This window comes from Anopheles moucheti, chromosome 3 (assembly GCF_943734755.1).
Source record: "Anopheles moucheti chromosome 3, idAnoMoucSN_F20_07, whole genome shotgun sequence".
Taxonomy (NCBI): Eukaryota; Metazoa; Arthropoda; class Insecta; order Diptera; family Culicidae; genus Anopheles; species Anopheles moucheti.
In genome coordinates, this window is record NC_069141.1 from 2971155 (window position 1) to 2995866 (window position 24712).

At 43.3% G+C, this 24712-nt stretch overlaps 1 protein-coding gene across 2 annotated transcripts in view; it reads left to right on the forward strand.

Moving 5' to 3' along the window:
- The window catches only part of LOC128303298 (CUGBP Elav-like family member 2), a 133037-nt gene extending 112137 nt beyond the window's left edge, over positions 1 to 20900 (forward strand). The window contains exons 5-10 of one of the 2 annotated variants that reach the window (XM_053040201.1): positions 5821 to 5999; positions 11630 to 11921; positions 13776 to 13946; positions 15625 to 15654; positions 17833 to 17991; positions 18246 to 20900. In XM_053040201.1, coding sequence (XP_052896161.1) covers positions 5821 to 5999; positions 11630 to 11921; positions 13776 to 13946; positions 15625 to 15654; positions 17833 to 17991; positions 18246 to 18517 — 1103 coding nt within the window. In that variant the 3' untranslated portion in view covers positions 18518 to 20900. The remainder of the gene's footprint in view (positions 1 to 5820; positions 6000 to 11629; positions 11922 to 13775; positions 13947 to 15624; positions 15655 to 17832; positions 17992 to 18245) is intronic. The other variant, XM_053040202.1, reaches the window with a different exon arrangement.
- Positions 20901 to 24712: the final 3812 nt, after the last annotated feature.

The following is a 24712-nucleotide window of genomic DNA, read 5'->3' on the forward strand; positions in this document are numbered from 1 at the left end:
CAGTACCAGGCAGTGCAGCAGCAACAGCAGCAGTTGTACAATGTATGTTTGAATGCCGTTTTCCCTGCACCGGTGTTAGTGGGAAAACCGTATTTGATTTGCCCTTCCACCCGAGGACACGTAAATAGGAAAGGAAGGTAGGAAGGGAATTGTTGGTGTTGAGGTTTAGTTGAGGTGCAATATGTTCCCCCCTGCACATGCATGAGAGTGGGCCCGCGCTTTTATAGGATGGAGATAACGGCCCGGAGGACACAGTACACAGTTGGCATCAGCAGAACCGGCCGCACCGCGAACCAGCTGCTGCAGCATTTTGCGATGACGGGTATATTTCGCAAACGTAATTGATACCGCCATAGCTGAGGGTGACTCACTTTCCGTCCACCTCCCCCAGCGAGCTGTTTTCCCACTCAGCCCGCCATGGATGACACCACGGAGCATTTATTTGAGAATCATTATCGCATAAGCAATTTGACCGTGCCATGGAATTGGTAGTGATAATTTTTTCCTACAAAACACACACCCACACACACACGTGCATACACATTTTCCACAATGCACCTAAAACAGCAACGAAACATATGTGTGTGGCTGCGCCGACATTGCGAATGACCGAAGGGGACACGTTTGGGCACCGATGATAACCAATCAACCTGGGCTGGGAATATATCCTTTGCTCATTTCGAACCATTGTTTGCGTGTTCGGTTCATCGTACCGGTGGCTAGTGGGGAGCAAAAAAAAAAGACACCCAAAAAATTGGCATGAACAACCAGGCGCCTCCATTGTATGCGAGTGGATGAAATCATCCTACAAATTCATCGCCCATCGTTATTGAAATGGATGGAGCAATGCTCGTAAAGTTGATCTGCTTTCAGACGCTACCGTACACATGGTGTTTCCAAATGCATTTACCGTAAAGATAAGTTTTAAGAGCTTGTGGGGAAGGAGCCACTGTACCGTATCCCCTCGGAAATCATAATTCTAATTGCTTGCTTCATTGAAGCGTTAGATGATAGGAGGTTTCGCCCCAAAAAAAAACGCCCATAAAACCAGTGCTGGGTGTTGTTGTTTCGATGGCTACACATTTTTTGTACAACCCTTAAGGGCTTGGCAGGTGTGGTGATGAGCTGTTGGGTAAAAATAGGCATCATCAACCCCCCCATCGAGCATCGAATAATGTATCGGATAACAACATGGTAGTGGTTGTTGTTATCTACGGATTATCAACATGCAATTTCGCTCGTTCCGTTGTGGTGAAAGGTGTATGTTTTCTAAACTTTGGCTACAATTCTGTTAATCACGAGAGAGCAGCATGTAGCAGACACTCATAATTGGAACCCTTTTACCTCCTTCCAACGTATGTTACGACTTCGAATTATTTGGGTATTGTATTGTATTCCGATTTTGCTCTCCCCTTGGGAGTTGTACAACAATTTTAAGGTAGACAATATATGATGAGGGAATACAGATGTTTAAACGCAATAGATGGTTGGAGTTTTTTTGTTAAATATTACCCACAACATGGCACCTGGTTTTGTCACAACATTTAAACCAGCTGCGTTGAGAATTATAAATTTTCAAATAGAAAGCATTCCATCTGCTCATCAATTTATGTTAAGAGGATTTATAATTTCAATAAACACAAAAGAGGCGCGCAACTCCCCATTTTCTAACAAAGCAGAGAAATGGTATCTGCTCAGTGTTGTTATGTCTACTGGCAATTATTGGAATGCATAATACCGGCTGCTGTTTGGTATATTTATCGTGAATAGAGAGCATTTCCATTCAGCCGCTAGTTATGATGAGCGAAATGCGATAAGTTTGAATGGGATTCCCTACTCTGCCGATTGGTTTCATTGTGCCCATCCAACGTTCATCGCCCTCATTTAGGACATACTTGTGGCGGGGATTTTCAAAACAGAACGAAACGGAGTCGCATGCCTCTACATTGTGCCCTGCTTCAACAACAGTTGATTTACGCATCTGTTCGCACTGCGATAAATCTTCACGTGCTGTGACGTGCAAAGGAGTCAAGAAAGTGAATCCAAACATACTATTCTTCATCTTCCATCTTCCTTCTTCCAGGAGAGAAACGATCACACTGTCATGCATTCACTCACTTGGGCGGGCGACCTTCTAGGTTTTCCCATCAAACTACCGAAACTTCCAATCGTCGCAAAAGTGAACACACCACGATGATCGACATCGACATACACAACCCGGGATGGGAAATTCCGAAACAAACACAACCGTCCCGCCCTAGCATCGTGAATTTTGAAAACGCTTTTCCTCGCTAATTGCCAATTAGTGGCGTATTAAGAGTTAACCGTACCCAGGGTGGTGCTTTTTACAGGCATACACTCTAAGCGCTCTCCTCGCTGGCGGGGAAGTTTTGGGGTGAAAATTATGATAGGTGTAGGACATGGTATCGTTTTGCTTTCAATTTCCGGTATAAGCGAACGATGGTGAGCTTTCAGATTGGGCCCCCATCGCACACCACCCTAAAGCCTGAAGGTGCGTCAGGAGAAAAGCCGATTCACTGCATGCACAGTAGCGCACAATTCGGTTAGGTTGAACCATAATGTTCCATCATCTTGTCGGATTTACTCCTGCCAGTGCTGGTCGCCTTGGCGGAAGAAACAATAAGCTCCCACGAACTACATCCAGCGATAGTTGAGATAGGGATTCCCTTTTACAATTCTGACTGTTGGTCGAGATTTTCCTGGGAAGCCGTCTTTGCTAAGTACACAAATTATCCGGATGTGTGAAGCTTGGCTTCGCCTCTCCATCAATACTAGTGGCAATGACTTTATCTGCACCGCAACCAAATTTGTTCTGTAAGCTTCTGGGAGTTTTTTTTTCCTCATTCGTTTACCTGCTGCACAGATTATCCTGTAATGTAATGAGAATTTTTCCCCGGGCCGTGCTGTTTCACCGGCACAAAACCACCACCAACCCATTCATATGCGTTGTTTCCGAAAGACAAACCCGTATTAGTTCGCATCATTCATCCGAAGGGCTTTACCAAACCAGCTCGAGCCGATTTGTGTTGCCCGAAAGGACTCATTACGTGTTTTTCTCGATGTGGAGGGGCAGAACCGGGAACGGGTACGAAGTTGCTAAAATCCTTCCCTCGAGGCGATGAATAGAAGGTAAAAGCCCTCGAACTATCATACCCAAGTCTCGATGTTTCGAAGACTAATGGAACGACTTCCATTCCGAGAACAAATTGTTGTATTTTTTCCCCCCACAAAGTACCAGGTATAGAACGCTACTACCTCGAGCGTGGTGAGTATAAGCCTCATGAACCGCAAAATGGAAATCTAAGAGCACTTTTCGGTCGGTCGGAAATTTGCTTGTGCTACGGTTAGACACGGTAGTGTTGTTAGCGAGAATTGAAGGAGAGAGAAAAAACAACAGCCATGAACCTGCATCTGTCTTCCGTAACGTGTTCATATCGTTCGGTCTGGTCGTAAAATGTTTTGTCGGATTAATAACACTCCTCAGCTCAGCGTTGCTGTTGTTAGACCCGTCTAGTGTAGTGGCAGTATCCTTGTGTAAGCTTTCCGATGCATTTTCACTTCTTTTTCATCACGAAACATGCATTTACTGATGCGGTTTTGCCGTTCGACTGGTGAGAGCTGGCGAGCGGTTCATCGACCCAATTGGCAAACATCGGGTACAAAACCACACGAACTCCACGGTTAATTTCGTTCGTCTAAGATCGGGTCCGTGCAATGCATCCAATGCAGCGAAGTTTTGCTTGTCTTAAGCGTACATGAGCAAACTTCCACGCCAAGTAAACTAACTGCACGGCATATCGTCCATACGCAGTGTGGCATGATGTTGGTGGGTTGTGATGGCGATACATGACGAAATTCAAGAATTAATCCGTTTTTCGACATGCACGTAGTGCATGCAGAATAAATATGTTCAGAGTGTTTTTACACAGAGCACAACATCATTTTATTACTTACCAATCAGGCGCTCAGACAGCTCCAGTTTCTTTGTTTACTGTTGGAGTTCTTTGGAAACCCTCACGAACGAGACCCTTCATCTGTTGTTTACTAATCTTTGGCTTTGTAGAAAATGCATTAACATAAATTTTTAACTTAAACAATTAACAATTACCGACCTGGGTCATACAGTGGCATTCTAATGGCATTCCCAACACATGGAAATCGATAAGTTTTGAGTGGAAGTATGTGGAGCTCTTTGTACATTCTAACAGTTTACAAAACAAATTGCTTGATGAACTTGAATTAATTTCTGTTACGTGTTTTTGTGAGCTATTAATTTATTACGTAAATCTATTGTTGCAGTCTTCTTAAAAATGCTCAAAATAATTTTCTCTTATATCCTTCATCAGTGATACACATCTATAAGCTCATATACAGACAACGATACACGATTGACTTTCAATTAACTAATTATTCGTTATACTTCTTTGTGGCGGAAGGATTATCACCATAACCGGATTACAGTTGTCACAATTGTTCCCTTCCTGGAGTAAATCGAATATCGTTTAGAATTCCAATAAAAGCTAAAATTCCTTCTTTTTCATCCGTTTTTAGACGAAAGCACACTTACAGCTCTAGCCTGTCTGGCATACGATTAAGCTACTTTGGCTTTGCACTTCTTCGCCACATAACAAACCGTATCATAACCACACACCCACTGTTCTGCAACCAGAATAGACTCAAAATATGAGCACATCGTAGCGTAGCTCCATTTCGTTACTTCTGCTCCGCAATCGAACCGACTTGGAGATGAAATTGAAGCGAGTACTTTTCGTGTACTCGTGGTGACATAATCTTCCCCGGCGTGCAAGGAGCTGCTCGCTGCCATCGACACTGCCGCATGGAAATTGGCCTCATATTTTCTGTCCATTATGCTAACAGAGAAGAATGCTTTTTCTCGCCGCCGTATTCCCTGTTTTCGAGGTAACTGTGTCCGGTGTTTTAAAGCAGCTAGTGATCTTCGTGCCCAGTCGTGTGGCAGTGCCTCGGTGCCTCTTTTGTTTCTTTTTTTTTGTTAACAGCGTAGGTATGTTGTAGCGAGGCCATTTGCATAACGGGCACATTTTTCTTACCCCCATTCTTGCATGCGGCCTTTATTAGGTTTGAATAAAAATAAAAGTTCCCGTGCTCGCCTTTTTTCCCCCTCTGCGCGCCGGAGGATTTTAAACGCTTAAACTAGCAATTTTAAGCTGCATTTTATCTCCGTCTCTCACACCCTTCGGTAGTACGTGTTAGGTATGCTAATGGAAAAACAATTCATCTCGGGGAAGCAGGATGCACATCACCGTACGCGGTGCTGAAAGTGTATCGGCCACAGGGAAAGGTGGCGTCTCTGTGGCCAGCTGTACTTAAGATGGTGTCTGGACCGTACGGCTACTGTTCTGTGGAAGTGAAGTTGGGGTTTCTGCACTTTAAACAATCAACAGATTGTGCGGTATAATTTAGCCATTATAAAATTGTATATGAAAGAATCAACAGAGGAAGACGTGAAGGTAGATGATGTGGGTTGCGTACACGAGCAATTTAAAGCAAGCAATGCAGGGCAGAGCATTTTCTTAAAACAGCTGCCTGGGTTATTTATCTATATAAGTTTTTTTTTATCTTAGCATGTAATATTTTAATCATACATTGAAACAATAAAAACAGTAAAAAATCGTACCAATTATCTATAGCAGGAAGAATCCTTCCGTTTATGTAATATTTAAGAAAAGATATACATTTTTCACCAGGTACCATGCGTCTCCATTGAATATCATCAAACTAATCTACGTTTATTCTCTATCTCTTTCTCTTTTCTCGCAGAACGCAAGCTGTTCGTTGGTATGCTTAGCAAAAAATATAACGAGAACGATGTTCGACAGCTGTTCTCGGGCCACGGCACCATCGAGGAGTGTACGGTACTGCGTGACCCGTCCGGGCAGAGTAAAGGCTGTGCTTTCGTAACATTCGCAACTAAACAGGCCGCGATCGGTGCAATTAAGGTGAGTGGCGTTACGCTAGACCTAGTGGTGACATCAAACAACCTCTTCCCTTGTGCCGAGCGTAGTAGCTAAATTCGCTGAACAAATGATTAATGAACGCGTGAACAATTAAAAGCCAAACCCCGGAAAGTTACACTGCCGCGAATCGCGGGTGGTTCGCGCCCTTACCGTTACAAATACCGTGAATTAATCCCTTTTCTATTTCGAGTTCACTTGCAAGCCGAAGGGGGTTTGTGGTGAAACACGCAATAAGTGAAACCATAAGCTCTGCAGCAATTTGTGGTCGAAACAGTGCACACACGGTGTGAACGTTTCCCCCCCGGTGGTGGCGGTGGCCGTTCGATCGATGTATAAATCATTTTTGTATTTGCAACCATAAAACACTTCATACACTCGGAGATCGGTCGATTGGATCGCCTGGTTTTTTTTTTGAGCGGGTGTGTGTTTCTGTGTGTTTATATCGCAGCGTAAGGCTCCAGAAGAGCGCGAAACAAGCGTGGCCGAAGAGTGTATCTTCACGTACACAACCTGTGTGTGCATTGTCGATGATGAGGCGACCAGAAGACCACCCTTTGAGTGGCGAGTGGTGAACAATCCGGGTCAGACAGGGAGCAACACACTGAACCACAAACCTCCGATTTGATTTATGACTCCGAAGAAAGGGTGATAAGCTACCCGAGGGTTTGGTAGCTCGGGACGGCGCGGTAAGATAAAAAATGGGTTATTTATTTATCGCTTTCAGCACCATTCACGAGTGTACGCTCGGTGCGAGAGCTGTGGAATCAAAAATGGCATATCTATAGTAATGCCATCAGGTCCAGTCGGAGCCTTCCCTAGCTCCAACGAACTCTCTCCCATTATTCCACCTCCATTAAGCGTTGGCAAATGTATCCGTGTGCGAAAGCACACGCATCCTTCTATTCCATTATTTATTTCTATATCAGTATAATGAATGCTACTGATATGTGGTGGTTCTAGCGATGTGCAAACTGAACGTATTTACCAGATACGGTTTGCGATCAGATTTATCAAGTCACGTGGTCAGTTAAAGTTCATGACAGCAATGAATGTGTTTTTTTTTATTAAAAAATGTTGCCTATTGCAGTTTCATGCATATATAACTGATATTAAATTTACAACCTTTAGTTAGAATGAAAAAAAAACACACAACACCGTTACCCGGTATTACCCGGTTACCCGGTACCACCGGTAGACAGTACACATGTTGCAATTAGTAACATAATAGTACCGCATTTGATGGTGCGTATGTTTTTTTCGCTGGCTCTGTATTCTCTACATGCACTTTAAATGTGTAATGTGATACATTTTTCATGTGCACTTGCAATTAGTGCGTTGATTATATCGGCCCAGTAGCAACCAGCAATAGAAACGAGAGATAAAACCGAATCCCAATATGTGTGTGTGTGTAATAGAAAAATTATTATCATTAAATGATCCAGCAGTACGCACATTTTCGGTATACATAGTGCTTCCCGAATCCCGGTAATGCGCGGGGTTGCACGTGAGTTGCCTAAGTGAAATCGAATTAATTGCTACGTTTAATTAAATTGAAAATATATATTTTCCTAGAACAATTTTTTTCACGGTGTTTCCTGCCCAATGAATCGTTTGATTGAGATTTGGATTTGCGTGCGTACAATCATCAGTACCAAAAGAGAAACCTCCGGCTCGACTACAAACAACACAACCACTGGCAGCCACAAACGCCAATATATCGATTTCATTTCATTTGCTTTTCCCCGAATGGTGAATGGCGTGTTGGGTTTTGGAAAAACAGAAGCGGAAATTTGTCCGGGACCGAAAACAAAAGGTGCATCTTTTTTGATGCCCTTCCCGTCACTCTCGAGTGGGTATGGATAGTCTGTCTGCGTGTGATGAGCGGCAGGTCATCCGGGGCAACGTGAGAGGACTGCAATGGTTTTAATGATTCGTTAGCGTTACCGCGGGGTCAGGGGTCACCCGGCTTCGAAATAGGTGGGCACGATGGCGATGATGATCGCGAAACCGAACAAACGATTTTATGATTGATGATGTGGAATTAACGATTTTTATTATATTAATCTGTTAGTCAGCGGTTGAATGAGTTATTACAGAAGGATTTCAATTATTTTATCATGCAATGCGTTACGGTAGGAGGCTCTCGTTATGATAAACGCAACACGGCGGGCAAAATATGTGTGCAGGTGCTGAAAGGATTTCTATTTTCCGTTAATCAGCAGCTGTTGCTTGCTGCTGACGAAAATAATACTAACATTTAAATTGTTGTACCAAATAATAGGTGGTTAGTTGAAAAATATGTAGTTTTTTGCCAATAACTTTATTTAATTCACCTCGTGGTTTCGGAAATGTTGAACATTACTGTAAACTACGTTGAATCTCATTTTTTTTACATTTTTACAAATTGTTTGCCTAAATTTATTTAAGTTAACTATCCCAAAACACAAAATCTTACACTCAATAATGTGATGGAATATGTGGTGCGAACAGAAATAATGGAATATTTAGCTTTGTTTTTTTAAAGTTGCGTCAAACGTCAAAATAGTTGTTTCACTCTCTCTGTTTTCCGTCTCCTTTGTGAATTTTTATTTTCTTGTTGCAATCAGTATGCTTCTCATTAAAATCGACCATATTTTATTCCCTCATTTATGCATCTCTGAATAAACACTTCGATTTTCAGTGATAATGATGCATATTTTTAAAGGTTATTATGCACGTTTAAGCAATGTGAAAGCAATTGAATTTAGTAGCATGATTTTTTATTCTGGTTTTCTTTTTTTGCCCACATTATTACAGCAAAAGAATGAAGCGGCACAAAGCGAGCAGGATGTGAATAAGTGTTTTACATTTGGCCCATCCTGAGCCGCGCCACATTGTCTGCGATGCTCATCATCATTGCTGTACAGTTAAATTTAATGATGGGTCAAACCGCGTCGATGTACCAGAGCAGCAAAGTTCATGTGTCCGCGGCGCAACATCAAAAACTGGTCGTGGTCGAAAAAGTTCGTCTTGATCCAGGCCACTTGAAATGTTGATCCGTTGTTGGCGAGACGCGGTTAAACGACGCCAGCACAAAACCACCAAAGCGAGTGAAACAACAACAGCACGAAAAAAAAAGCCATTTCCATCCATTTTCTTTGTGTCGTTCCCTGGGCGTTCCGGGGGGAGCGCTGCTGTGGTCCCCCATTAGTGCAGCAACATTGGCACCGCAGCATAACGACATGCAAAACATCAATAACAATAATCATCGTTTATGTGATTGTGATGGTTGTTTTGTTTGAATGGGTGTACTTTTTTGGCCGTTGTCTTCGTTGCCGCTTTTCCAATCTTTCTGACCCCGTCGTACATGTGTACGACGCTGCAGGATACGTGTGGCAAGCAAAGGGAGAAATGGCAACCACCACCATTATCACCATCAAACCAACAAACCACTGTACTAACTGAACACTAACAAAAAAATTCTTCATCTTTTCACATTTGCCAAACCCCTGTATCAGACAAGAGTGAATGCGTCAAAGGAGAGTGTCCTTTTCTTGTTTTGCTTTTCCGGAGGTGGAAAATCGTATTTTGTGCGCTTCTTTCTGGTATGCTAAAACTAAGTTGAGGGGTTTTCCACGCTTTTTGTGACTCTTCCTCTTGGTCCCACTGTAATAGTTTGCCTGTAGGGCATAAAGAAGCGACATAATACAAGCCAACTTTCCCTTCGTTGAGCAATAGCATCCATTTCCTTTATTTTTGTTGCGTTTTTTTTTTCATATTAAGGACGTAAGAAAAAGGAAGCGATCGTTATGATTTTTTATGTCGCACTGTAGTTTTGTAGCTTTACAATATTCACGCAACGCGAAATGAAGAAGAGAGATGTCGTGCGTTTGTATCGTTTCTGTTTGCGGCGTTTCTGTAACGATGATTTCTTATTGCTTTCGAATCGACAACGGTACGATGTGCCTCGGTTAGGATTTGAATTCGTTGGGTGGATTTTTACCATTATTCTTACCCCAACCCCCCCAAAAACGCCCCGTGTTGCTGAAGTAAATGTAATTTTTATTTTCCATAAGCTTATAATTATGTGCCCACATAAATGGTTGCTTCACGATTGTAACGATAGCGGTACTGCCAGCGCGTCCCATTATGGGGTGCTTTCGTCAATGGTGCGTCATTAGCACACGGGCAACAATGTATCCGCGCTGTTGCAACACCACGGCGTAAACAGGCGTGTATTGGAACCATTTTGCTCTTGCCACCGGGACACTTGTCAAGACGCAGCTAATGAGCTCTTGTTTAGCAGCCCCTTGTGGTGCTTTTATGCGCGCTTGTTCTACCGTGCGCACGCTTCGTACGGGCTGGAAGATATTGGTGTAAAATCGGTGGTATCGGGAATCGCGTGTCAATGCTGTATGGCTCTTTGTGTGGTGCAAGCTACAGCAAAAGAAGGAGACGAAAAAAAAACCTCTTCGACATGACACCACCAAAGACGACACACTTGGGATCAACCAAAAAACCCGGAACGTTCTATGTAAATTTTATGATTTTTAAGCACCACCAGAGCACTCGCTTAACATACACTTCTCCACGGGTGATGTGTACCACCGTCGACAAAGAAGCACCACGTGTTTTCTCACCTTTCCGCGCCACTTGGTTTTAAAAAGGAAAGCGCTTATTATCCTGTTGCAGAAGACCATGTTGTGGATGACATGGAGACGAACCTTGCGATGTTGCGGACGACAATACGGACACGTTTCCGGAGTTTGGGGATGGGGCCCCGGCTCATGCGGGTAAAAACCGTTTGCCCCGAAATGGTGCACCTGGGATCGACTTACCGCACAACGTCGGAAGCGTGACACGGCCATTAAGTATAATTCGACTAGAAATTAACACTCACATTTACGCAACGACTCTGTGGTACGGGAGTTTCGTTACCGTATTGACGTTGTGCTGAGTTCGTTTTAAAGTTGACGATATGTCTCGAACGTGCTGCCCGACATCATCTTATGGAGGAAGTTTTGTACGACACCAGATATCTGGGCGACACAGAAATGATTGGATGCGATTGTTTAAATTGCTTCATTATGTTACGTGTTTAACAGGAGATCATAGATCAAGTTTCTTGAGCGGAGGTGTAACTTAAAAACGATGATTGTAAGCGTGTAACATTAAAATAATTTCTGTTACAACACTCGTTAACTTCTTCGTTAATAATTTGGATAAATCTGATTCAACTTCACGACCAACTATGAACTAACTAACTAACTTTTAAACTTCATGAATGACTGTAATGAATTCTCACGAATTCAGGAATCTTCGGATATTCTTAAATCTTTGGAGTTTCGTTTGTGATGCAAGAATTTGGACTTGAATTTAAAGAATCTATTCATTATTCGAATGACTTTTGAAGAAGGTTCATTTAAATGATTTTTTTTTCTCAAAAGCATAACACTCTAAATCAATTTCTCATTCACCACTATACTAATATATACAATTAATCATTCAATTCGCTCCACGTGACCTTCGCTCTTCGACATTTTTTTTCCTTTTTATTGGAATCACTGGTAGTACGTTTCAGTTTCTTTCTTACCACTCTAATATTTCTATCCCGCATCTTATTTTTCCCACAGCATCTACATCAGAGCAAGACGATGGAAGGCTGCTCGGCACCGCTGGTGGTAAAGTTTGCCGACACGCAGAAGGAAAAGGATGCCAAACGGATGCAACAGATGCATTCGAACCTGTGGAGTATGACCGGTATCAATCAGCCGATCACACAATCGGTAACGCCCCTGACCGCATCCGCCCATCCGAACCCACCGCAACAGCAGACACCGTTCCTGGCTGCCGATGCGATCTCCCCACCGCTAACGCTGCTACAGCAGCTGCAGGCCGTCGCCCAGCAGCAGCATCTTCTGCAAGGTACGGTTGTGTTCGTGCTGAATTCAAACTGCAAGTCACGCAGCAAGCGAACCGTTTCACTAGTGCGCAACAGTTCAGATTCAGGGAGGCGGCAATGAGAGCTAAAGTGAAGAAGAGTTATCGAAAGAAGTCAGTCCGTAGACGACGAAAAGCGTTGGAAAAACATTTAAATAATCAATCATGTTCCCGTCCCCACAACGACGGCAGCTTACAGAGCAGGGGTGATAATGGTTGAAAAGTAACTTGAAAGAACCAGACGGTTCTACTGCAACGATAGAGATTACCACCCGTTTTGTCCATACCGGGTAATCAAACAAATCCGATTGCCTAATCGATTTAAGCTACTCGCCTAATCGAGCGCGCACAGGATGCTCTGTTACATAATTACCTGCCTCTAAATGCCGTCCATTCGTGGCACACTATTCCGGCCTCGCAAACATCCAGAAACGAACGACGAACCCTTCGTGCACATGTCAAACCTTTCGTGGTGGCGTACAGTTTCCCACCCCGTTCGCGATGGTGGACGCTGATTTTCGTCGTAAGGTTTTACGTACATTATGGGGTAGATTTTATCGCTTTCGAACGTGAAAATCATCGGGCATGGTAAGCAATGGAATGGACGCACGATACTGCACCATAGTCACCTAAAATTGTCCGGCGCGAGTCATGCGACGATCTCTACTACGTCGGTACAACGCAATGTGTGCCCGGTCGGTGCCGTTAGTGTGCCGGTACACAATAACTTTTCTCACTTCTCAATCCTCGCTAGCGGTGGAGCGATAGTGTCGAAAAGGCGCAAAATGGCGTCGGTTCCGTATCCACTTCCGGTGGGGTGTGGGAAAACGGTGCGGGGAGAATGAGCTTTCCCGGTATGTCAGTCGTTGGTCACCTTCATTAAAACGTGGCAATTGCTGAAAGGATCGCCGACAACACACCGCTGCCCTGAGCAGCATCTGCACGAACTGCCAACGGTCGTCCCAAAAAACGGGGTCGTGGACAGCAAAAACCCGGTGGCACTAAATGGGAATTAGAAATGATTTAATATCCACGTGCTGTACAAAACCTCCGCTACGAAGTTGTCGCAGTCGGCAAAACCGAACCCCCTAGTGGGGGAGAGGTCACACCCCAGGACTTTTTTTTGTGATTCTACTCATTCCAACTAAGACGGAGCTCTTTTAAAAGGAAAATCATGACAAAACGGTGACCCACACTAACTCACCGTCACCGACGCCCGTTCAATGATGGGCTCTTTATAGCTTTGTTACGGCCACTTTTGCGGTTGCCGTCGGCTCAAGAGCTCTCGCGAAGGGTGCATGTTGTTGGCATTGTTCAATGGATCATAAATAAACGAATTTAACGCACATCACGCACGAAGAAGAGGAGTTTCGAGCTCACCACTCCGGCCACTAACAGTCGGCTGACCCTTCCTGCCGTTTCCTATTTTTGTGTGTGGTTTTGGTAAAAATCCTTCCCGAGCTGACTTTCAAGCCGCAAAGATTGTAGCTAAAGGGCCTGGAGACTACTCTTGGGGTCGTCTTCGCCATGCGGGAAATCCTTACCGCAATGGTTATAGTCACCGATTCACTGTCGGACTTGCGTCACCAATCCGTGGTCGGGGCTTGCTGCTCTGAAATGAAGCAAACGTCGGCTCCTGTACTTTGGCTCGCACCGAACAGCTCGTGACGAAGATGAATGGGTTTTTGGGGGATTTGCCGATATACACGCGCGTGCGTCTGTGTCTGCTTTTATGCGTGCCCGGCAAGGATTAGCTTTTGATATGGTATTTTCTCGTTCTCATTCTCGGCATACGACCAACACCGTTGATGTGACTCACCGGCTGCGTGGACACAACAGGACTTAGCGCCCAGACTGATACGACCTCCGCCGCCGCAAGCCTTCTCGCTCCCATCTCGTTGCAGAATCTGGTAACGCTAGCCGGTATAACGCAACCGTCGCTGCAGACTGCCGCCGCAGCAGCTGCACAGACACCGGCAACGGCCATCAGCAATGCAGCGACATCTTTGTGTAAGTATTTGCCGACGTTAATTTGTCAAGCGCTCCTTGACAGTTTGCTTTGCAGGACAAGTGTTTTGAGAGTGAGGGTAAAGAAAGCATTCCTAAATGAAGCATTGACTCAACGTGGAAATGATTGAAACACATCGTGATTTTCGCGTGCGTATAAAGAACAAATTTGCCCCAAAATATTTCCCTATTGCAAATGGAGAACTCTGGCAAGAACACTTGCCTGAAAACACCAGCGAGCAAAGAGAAGATGTTGAGTGTTCTCCTAAACTTCAACGTTTACTCCACCAGGGGTTATACCGTACGGTTATGGTAAAACTTCCACAGAATCTCTAAGATCCGGTAGCAGAACACTCTCGAGTACCTTCCCCACTTATAATGTGAAAAATGCAGCATTCCACCACGAGTAATCCTTGTCCAGTATATACAAAACCGGCGATCCTGGCTATAATGTAAACTTTCCTTCAAGTGCACACCACTGTACTCTTGAGGAGGGAGGCCATTTTTGTTTCTACTTGTTTGTGTTACCTGTGCTCTCAGCCACTCCATTCTCCGGTCGTTTGGCGGCGTCTTCATTCCGTACCCATCTTCCACTTCAGCCCTCCCACGGGCTGTCGGATTACTCATTGAGTCGTCCCGGATATCGTCCCCGGCCACGTAAGAGCACGTAAAAAAGTAAAATTAATATCGAACGCCCCAAAACAACGCACGAAACCGAACGCGGGAACGGTCGAACGAAATCATAACAGCAACAACAATGTCCCATTAAAACAGTCGTAAAAGTTATAAAGATGAACGATTTTACTTTTATCTGTTTTATGGCTTCTTCACCTGTGCACCCATAGATTCTATGGGCATCGACGCTGGCCGGTGTTTGGTGGGCTGTGTATATTCCGTTCGGTTTGTTGTTGGGCCGTGTCTAGGGACCACGGCGCACCCTTCTTCCGTTCCTTCCAATCCCGGTTCGTGGATGTAGCTTGTTGCTTGTTTGGGCCATAATGGAGGATAGCAATCATCCATTCCCTCCATAAAAGTGTGCTCCTTGTCGAGGCAATAAACGGTTTTATGATCACAGCGGAATGGATTCGCCAACCGTGTGGTCCTGAAGCTGACGGCGTTGGGAAGGGGATGCAAAGGGGGATGGGCACTAAGTGTGCTCTCCATACCCATCAAGTGGTAAAATCCTATTGCTCCTTCCGCCGTCGGCTGTGTGGCTTATATTAAATTAAATTAGTGTCGATTTCAAATTCCTTGACGAACGATCGCGATATCGCGCAGAAAGGTGTGTGCTAGTACGCAGTGCAACAGTCGGTGGAAAATTATTTTCCTTTTCGTGCGTGGGGGAGAAAAGACCCTGAAAGCTCTCAGTGACATCGATTAATGTTTAACCATATCTTTCTATGCCACCGAAAAACGTATTCTTTATTTACTCAAAAATATTAAAAAATCTTTCTCTTGTCTCTCTTTTTCCACTGAATCCCGTCGAACCTAAAAAAAAACACACCGCCGTCTACACGTATCGGCATCGGCACGTTTTGCTGTAATTGGGGTATATGCAATATTTTGAAACTTCTTTCCGCAACTCGATCGTACATTGAAAAACAAAACAAACAAAAATCACCGACCCTGTCGAATGCGACTTCCCTTCGCACAACTCTTGTCTCGCTCTTGCCCTCCGTAGCCGGTCTGTTAGGGAAAACAGCAACGTCAGGTGAGCCCCGTCATATAGTGTTTCTCTTCTATAAGCGAACCCCCGTGTTAAATATCCCCGTTTGTTTTTATCGGAATGCTAGTTTTTTTGTTTGGTTGGAATAAGAGGTGTTTGAGACTTACCTTATCGTTTTGCCCGATCTATTTTTACTTACACTCTTTTACGTATAGTATTGCGTGTTTCCTTTTTTCCAAACAGTGTTATATGTAATTTGCTACCCGTTTGTGGTACTGTATGTATTTTTTTTTATTTCGTTTTTCTATTTGATGTGTTAATAATCCATAAAATAGTGCATATCTTTTCAAGTTACACTTTTGGTTTTGTGTGATGTGTGTATAGATTTTTCCCCTTTTTATTGTAAATGCATGTTCTTTTTTCCATATTTTTAGTTAATACATTGTCAATAACTTTTTGATCATATCGTTTTAATTTCCCTACATGTTGTTCTTTTTTAGCTTAGCTTTCAATGCTTTTCATACATACCGAAGCGCGTATGGAATGTGCTGCTTGTCTGGTGTAAAGCAAACTTTAACCATACCCAGACCATGGCCCCACACATGTGTACAAATTTTATCCGCGTAAATGTGATCAGCGGTTGCAATCATTAACACACGAAAAAAAAAAACTAACCCAGCCCCATCAAGGACGCAAGGACACATGTGTGAAAATTTAATTCGTACCTTGCCGCTGAAACCCTTTTAAAAATCATTAAAAATTTAAAATAACGATAATTACCCACTTTGCCCACGACTCGCTCATATCGTTGTGGAATGTAAGAAAAAAAAAGATCGCACGTTACTGGCCCTCCCAGTCTGGTTCGAAGTTGCAATGAGTGTGGTGGTGGTGGTGGTCATCCTGTATGGAGACGGATGTAGACGACCCGTGGTAGTTATAACTCGATCTGGCCGGAACGGTTTCGCATCGTTCATTATCGTCGTTCCGCGCGTCGACACAACATCATTGCATTGCAACATCGGCGTAATGTATCCGTCATAACTTTTGCTGAAACTAACCCTATGGTAGTACCGTCCAGCGCGAAACGATTCCGATTGACCATGCGTGCCACATGAGCGGGAAGGACACCGCACAGAGGGCTCTCCACGCTTTTTCTATCGTGCTTACGGTCGTTATCGCATGTGTTACGCGGCTTCGTCCATCCGGTCGGTTCGTCCCTTTATCGGACTGTGCCATGTCTGGTGTCGGTCGCGAACGGGCATGGCCGTACTTAGTAAATGAGTGGAAAAACTCACATAAAATTCATAAAAATTTAATTAGACTACCTCGTTACAGCACACAGAACGACCAGACAGACCCCGACTGGTTGTCTGGATGTAATAACCACGCTTCAGAATATGTTTGGGTTTCGTTGGGAAGGCTTCTGCTCTATTGAAAGGATCGTTATTCATAGGATTTCAAGTCCTTGCAAACTCACAAAAGAACGCATTTGGTCTTTTACGTTACCGTTTTTATGTTTCAAAATGTTTTCTTTTACAATATTGGTATCATACAGTACGTAACGTAACTATAGAGCCCGTTGTTTTTTGAGAATAAAGATTGTTTGTTTTGAAGACTGAATTTTAAAATCATACGTGCTGAATACTTCAATCTTACTTAAGTTATGTTTTTTAAAACAAGAGTTCCTATCCTTCCTTCTAGTGCAGCACTAGTTCTGGGCTTTAAGTTATGTTACGAACTGTACAAATAATCCAAACAGACTTGTTCTTTACTGCTCGCAACATTTCGAACTTTTTAAAGTGTAATTAATTCATATTACTATTACCGAACCTTGCATGGCTTTAATTCATTCTTCCTCTTGCTTGACAGAATCCCGTTTCCGGTTGGTTGATTTCTTATATAAGCTTGTATAATATTTTAAATTTAGTATTTGCTATCGACGGCCCTTTAATCGATTCACCCACGTTTCGTTGTAATTTTACCACTTCAACTTAAAACTGTTCAATATTCAATATACTTACCCATATATAGTGTATCGCGAAGGTTTTTTTTGGTTCGGTTTTGGCTTGTACGCAAATAAAATTCAACTTCATTTATTACCTTTATCTAATGATGTGGCTGCACTCCCCTGCCGGATAATGAGCTTTCGTTTACTAATAGAAATTGCGTTCCGTTTTTTACTCTTGCGTTTTGGCGCTACTCCTTTCACTCCCGCTGCAACAGGGACTACCGGAGCTGATACAGCCACCAGCCTGACTTCGTACGCCGCCTTACCGCAGTATGGTGCAGCCGCAGCCACTGCAGCAGCATTCACCCCGACGCCTTTAACTACGCCGACGCTAGCGCAAGCGGTGGCTGCCGCCGCAGGAAAGCAGATTGAAGGTATGTATATGCTTGCTTGAGCGCCCTATCCTTAACACCGCCAACCTCTAACCCCAAGGGACTGTAGAGACTGTCTCCGCACAGATACTGAGTTTAGCTTTGGTGCTTTGGTACCGTCTTCATAGTAGCTGCTGTTGTTTGTTGGGATATTTTTAGTTTGAAGTTTTCTCTCTAACTCCCTCTGGGATCAGTGCAGAACGGGATTCGTTTGGAAAGCTTATTAATTCGTTGTATATACTCGCTTCACCACACAGGACCAGAGGGTTGCAATCTGTTCATCTACCACCTGCCGCAGGAATTCACCGACACCGATTTGGCCTCGACGTTCATGCCATTCGGAAGCGTCGTATCGGCGAAGGTATTCATCGACAAGCAGACGAACCTGTCGAAGTGCTTCGGTTTCGTGTCGTTCGACAACGTGTCGTCGGCCCAGGCAGCCATACAGGCGATGCACGGGTTCCAGATCGGCACCAAGCGGCTGAAGGTACAGCTCAAACGCTCGAAAGACGCCTCGAAACCATATTAGGATTTGGGGCAGCTGGCGACGACAGTGAATGCGCAGTTGCTAAAGTACTGCGCGGCTGCCGTCGCCACCGCCACCGCCACCATCATCGCAAGCGCAACAATCAACCGCGGGGCCATCAGTGCGTCCAGCGGCAACAAACACACCAGCATCAGCAGCAGCAGCAGCAGTAACAACTTTGCCACCGCAAACAACCTCAAATTTACTACCACCACCAGCACCACCAACCGGGATCATACGTCGGGTGTCACAAGTAAGTCGTGAAATTGTGGAAACAAGCACATGGGGAAAGAGTGACCCAGGCAGCTTGTTTCACCACGCTGTGATTGCTAGTTCGTTACTGCAACAGATTCAGAATCGAGGATCGACGATTAATTCGATGCTGATACACCGCAGTGAAGATCATCCTAAGCAGAGACGCCACTATAGTGCCCTATAGCATACAACCGCACTGGTTCCGCAAATCGATAGGAGTTCCACTACTGTAAGAGGAATTTATAATATTAGGTTTCGGTTATTTGTTTGAAGTGATGCAATTACGTACCCCTTTTTGATCAATGATAAGATGGGAGGCGTACATTTTAAATGTCCGCAGACAGACAGGGTTGTGTTAGGTTTTGATGTCGGCACGGTACGCAAAAGGTGTAAAGTGTGACTGCGATACGTTAACGTAGCATCTTCACGCTAAACGGAAATTAATTGTGAGCTTGCGATTTTGTTAGGCGGTTAGGAAGGTTTTGAACTGATTTTCATGTCATACGGCCATTTACTTTCTTTATGTTTCTTTCTACTATCGTTACGCTACTCATTTTACACTATTTTACGTTTTATTTTACATCTTTCTTTGTTTTGATTTGCGTTATTTGCCTATTATTGCTTTTCTATATTATTAGCTTTGTTTGATCTTGATTACCATCCGGAATGGATGTTTTGTTATCGATAGAAATGTTTTGATTGGTATAGATTATCGTTTGCTCATCGTAGTTATTTTTGTTGCCTTTAATGACTCACGTCATTAATGGTGTTTGGGGTGTATAAAGTCTGTTGCAGTCAAGTTGTGATGCCGCAGCTACCGAAAACGCTGCCGTTCTTGCAAGTTTTAGGCTTTTTTTCAATTTGGAACAATGCTTCCAATATATTTGTTTGGCAGACATTGAGAACGGCAGCAATAGAATTTCGTGTTTATTTGTTTCATGTTACACCAAATGCTGTAAGGATTAAACCTATTTGTGAAAAGAACATGTATTTTGAGTAATATGTTGCATGTTAGAACACTTGATGAGTGTGTGGGGCATATACCTGATAAGAAGCATATATTGCATCTATTATGAAATGGTTTTGGTGTTCAATTTTGTTTGCTTTGAACAGATGTTTATTGTTACATTATTTTACATATTTAAATACGCGTTTCTTTGTTTTCATGTTCCTAGACACTGTTAAAAACTGTTGCATCAATAGTATAACTGACTGTCGACAATCACCTTCAAAGAAAGGTGACAACAGCACTTTATACACCAAACACTACTACATTTCAGTTATAAACGTTTGATTTTTGGTACTAAGTTGATTTTACTTGCTAAAACTAAATTACAACCCAATTTGTTTCTTTGTTTAGAACGCGATCTTAAACAACCTTATTTTATCGATAAAATTACTAACATGCGTTTCTTTTCCCGACTAATGGGAGTTTTCATTTTCATTTTTTTACTATTTTTCATTTCATCTTTACATTTTGTTATACAATGAATGTGTTATTAAATTTTTTTCCAAACTACGCGCACTTGAAGAGTGAAAAATAGTTCAAAACTTACGCACGTTAGGATGTCATTAAAAATGGCTCCCCTTTGTAATGTAGTCAACGGAAACGAACTTGAAACCAGCAGCTAGTAGATGTGTTTGCACCTTTCGTCGAGTTTATCCTTCTGTATCAGTGTGTTCCTATTGTCAGCCGAACTTCGATTGGTAGAGACCTAGATGTGAGGATTAGTCGTGAGATGTGGCCCACCATGGTGGACCACGTTTCCGTTCACTATAGCTGTGTTTGATGTATCGAGGAATCAGCGTTTGTTCGATGTGTTTTCGTACTTACACGCGTACACGTGAGGAAGCCAAAGGGTTTGATTTTGTGTGTGTCTGGCGTAACCGTAAACCCATTGTACCGAGACGAAAACGAACAGGGCTGTACCGAACAGGCTGCCACCCTGCCAGCGCAGGAGCGGTACGCGTTTATTACGTGATACAATCAATATTTCTTTAGGAAAGACACTGAACAAAGCGAACCGTTTAATGTAGATGCAAAAAGGGCACTCGGACGTGTTGTGTTGCGCGTATTACCTGTATAACTGTTTATGTACAATCGAATTAAATGTCATTTCTTCATCATGCAGCTCGATTCGTCACTGTCACATCCTTTACAGTGCTCTCCTCCGCTCACACCATCATTGATTGCGTTCGATCGTGTACACCTCCAACATTGTACGAATCGTAGTGTATTGAACGCTCGGTGCGATCTTTCCTGAATTGCTACCGATGTTTGCAGAAACTATCACCCTCACACGCACGCACTGCACGCGTCGTTGGATATGCTTGATAATTATTATAATTTCAAATTACAGGCGTAATTAGATAAATTGATAGAGGTTTGCGTTCGCGTTGGCGAACGCCCGAAATGGCAGAACCGCGCCGGGGCGGGGTGTGTCCGATAACCACAAATGACATCCCGACCGTTGACCACTTCGGCTGCCACATTGGGTATAATCAGCTGCATTCGCATTCTAGCTCATATTTCAAAACCCGTTGACCACCGTTGGCCAAATCCTAGCGGTTAAAAGGAGGGGGGATGGTGGAATGTACCGATGGAAAGCAACATACTGCCACCCCCATATGCCAGTTCGCGCATGTGTGTGTGTGTGTGTGTGTGTGGTGATAAATTTGTATGGCCTCTCGTGGTATTTTACGGTGCATGTCATCTGATCTCTGATCTGCACGTTGCCAAAGGATATTCATATTCATCCACCGGACACATCACGGTGCGGTGTGGACAAAGGTGCCTAAGGGCGAAGGAAGAGACACGCAAACCCCCCGGAATCAAATACACCGCGAGAAATTCTCACTGTAATTAGTTGACTGTTAGCTAGCGGAGACAGGAAAAAGGTGGTACACGTGTGTGCACATACGCTCGCATACGCACGCGTCCGGTTTGGGATCAATTTTCATTAACGCGGAATTAGCGCAATATGAGTAATGGAACAACCCCAATAGTGTGGTTTTGTTTGTTGAACCTGTGTTTTGTATGCGTCAATGATGTTCAAAGCGCGGTTCGCATGCAGTACCTTTTCCTTCACGCGGAACGTTCATCACCATGGGACGGTTAGACGGTCCTGCAAGTGAATGGATCATCTAAGACAATGTTCTCACAGCCAATGAGTGAGCAACGTGTGTAAACAATAGCTCATCAAGCGTAGAAAATTGAGGTCAAATCAGGTCAACACAGACGAACTAGCTGGAAAGGGTTCCGGTGAGGGTAGCCACCTAATTTGAACAAGTCCAACCCAATATTGTCACCTGGCCACGTTCAATGGCAGTAATAATTCGTACGAGGTGTGAATGTGAGCGATAGGGCAGTGATAGTTACCTCTAATTTAAACCCATTGATTATGATTAATTATTTAATTATGTAAATCCGACAAGCTTGGTGCGCTGCAAACCCTTACACCGTGTGTGTGTGTGCGTGTGTCTCTGCGCAGCATGATAAGGAGATGCGTGTGGGTGCGTATGCCACACATAACATCACCATTTCGACAACCCCGCGCCACTTGAAACCTGACGATGGTGCGAACCTTCTGCCCGGCAGTTGATTAGCTGTTAAGTTTTGGGCATCACATTCAATTAGCTCCGCGTTTGGTGAAACGACATGAAATAGGATCCTTTATTAGTGGTTTTGCATAGCCAGGGAGCCATAGGGATGCACACATTTTACAACATTGAAAAGCGGACAAATTAGTAGCTAGGGTTGTTGGTTTGCAAATCGATATTCACGAATCCAATCATTTCACATCCTATACGGTATGATATGCCGGGTAAAGTAAATTCCAGTTTCTTATTGACTGTTTTTGTTAAACGGATTCGCTCGTTAACGCCTCGGTATGGGTTAGAAACGGTTTAATATCGTCCGGCTGCTTGTTAGGAAAAGAATTGGACTATCATTGTCCAAGAAAAGCTGCTTCACGGCGCAAAAGATCACTAACATTAGTATCGGTTTAATTAATTCAGTTCAATCAACAAAATATACAAAAGAAAAAGCGAACAAATCAATCCGCACTAATGACTGAATAATATTAAAGTGGTTGATGATAGCAAGGAGCAGGAAGGAAACCCATTTTTCAATGCAACGGCGAGAGAAAGGCGTGTGTTTGTGTGTTGGATGTGATCGGAGCGGAGGTTAATTAAACACTGTGTGTAAATGTTAAATGTAGGATAAACCAATTTTGACACACCGAAAAGCAAGTGCGTCACCGAACAAGGCCAGTACACACCCGCCCGACAGCAGTATAAAGCACAGACGACAGAATGGGTGCTTGTTTTTTCTTGAGGGTGCGCGCGGGTGTTTGTGTGTGTATGTGTGTGTAGAGAGTGTTAATGAATTTCATGATCGTTCACCCATTGCCATCGAAGAATAAAAACCCGTCATATGTAATGTACAGTGTAAATTTTGCAAAGTCCCGGTGCAACAACATTTATATAAATGTGCCGTGCTCCCGTGAAGCATAGGTGCAGTAGGCCCGCGTGGGCAAACAAAGAAAAACGGCAGAAACCAAATGTAAGTACGGATAGTGTAAATGATATAAAAGATTTTTTTTTGTTTACTTGTGTAGAACAGCCAGGCCGGACAAATTGATTAACTTCAACGGATCCCTCTGATTGTGCTTCTGACTCTAGAAGAGAGCGCTTCATCTAACGACGATTAGATCTAAACTGCCTAATTTCGCTTTGCTTTTCATATTAATGCCGAGTTTTGAAGAAGCCCTATGTTTCAGCAAAGAATTGTCCTTGTCCAAAACTTCTTGAGAAGGCAAATATATCATATTTTTAAGTTACTGCTGAGCTTTTCAAGTTTCGACATAGAGCCTGAATACCAATGAACAAATGTCTCTGCTTTTTTGCTGCTATGAGATCTGTTTTTACATCCTCTAATAACGATCTCTCTATGCCTTAAACGTCATCGTTCAAGCCTGAGGAGAGTTAATGACATTCACTGATGTCTTACTATCATCTGGATCAATCATAAAAGAAGCAAACACACATGATTTTGAAAGTGCATACGACGTTTGGGTTTTTTCTTCTATTTTGCTGATATATTTGTTTCGGTGAGACCCTGCACCGACTTTTGAGTAGGAACCTGTTACTCTTTATATACGTTCCGAATCCAAAGGGCAATCGCACTTTTGTTTGATTGACTGATTTATAACTTCTGTGCTCCCACCCCTACAAGAATAAGTCGCTAACGACTTGGCTGTTCTAACGAACGAAAAAAAATCATTTTGTATCATCCGTTTTGTATAATTATTAAACTTGTGGGTAAGGATTTTGTTTCATTTCTCGTTGACACCGTGCGAAAGCGTGTGCCGTGGCAGCAATGTGGGCAACGGCTATAAAAAAAGCACCTATTTAATAGCCAAAACAATAATTAATTAGTAATAATTTACACTCTCGTCTCACGTACTTTATTGTCTTGTTTTCGTTTTCGTACAATCTTTATCTGCAAAGATTTTCACTAACTTCATTTTTTCATATATTTCTCATTCGCTTATCGCGTATCATCTGCCTCTGTAATAGGAATAGTTAGGGGTAGTTTAGTAGTGCTCAACAGGCAGCAAGTCCACAATCGTGTCACTCGGCACCGGTATTTGGTGCTTTGTAATGTATGTATGGACATGTAATGTGTAGTGTGTGGTGTATCGACGGGAATTTAACGGATAGAAAATGTAAATGCAAAACCTCTAGTGAACGAGCACACCGGAAAAATGGGAAATCTAGATTGTATAGCAGGTACATTACCGTGGCAGCAAACACAACTAAAATGCCTCGTTTAAAGGCACACATCGCGAATCGTTAAACCAGAAAGGAAACAAAAAAACTTTATGTTAAAAAAAGATTTAAAAATGTGTTAGTGCTTTTGGGGAAAAGGGCGGAAACATT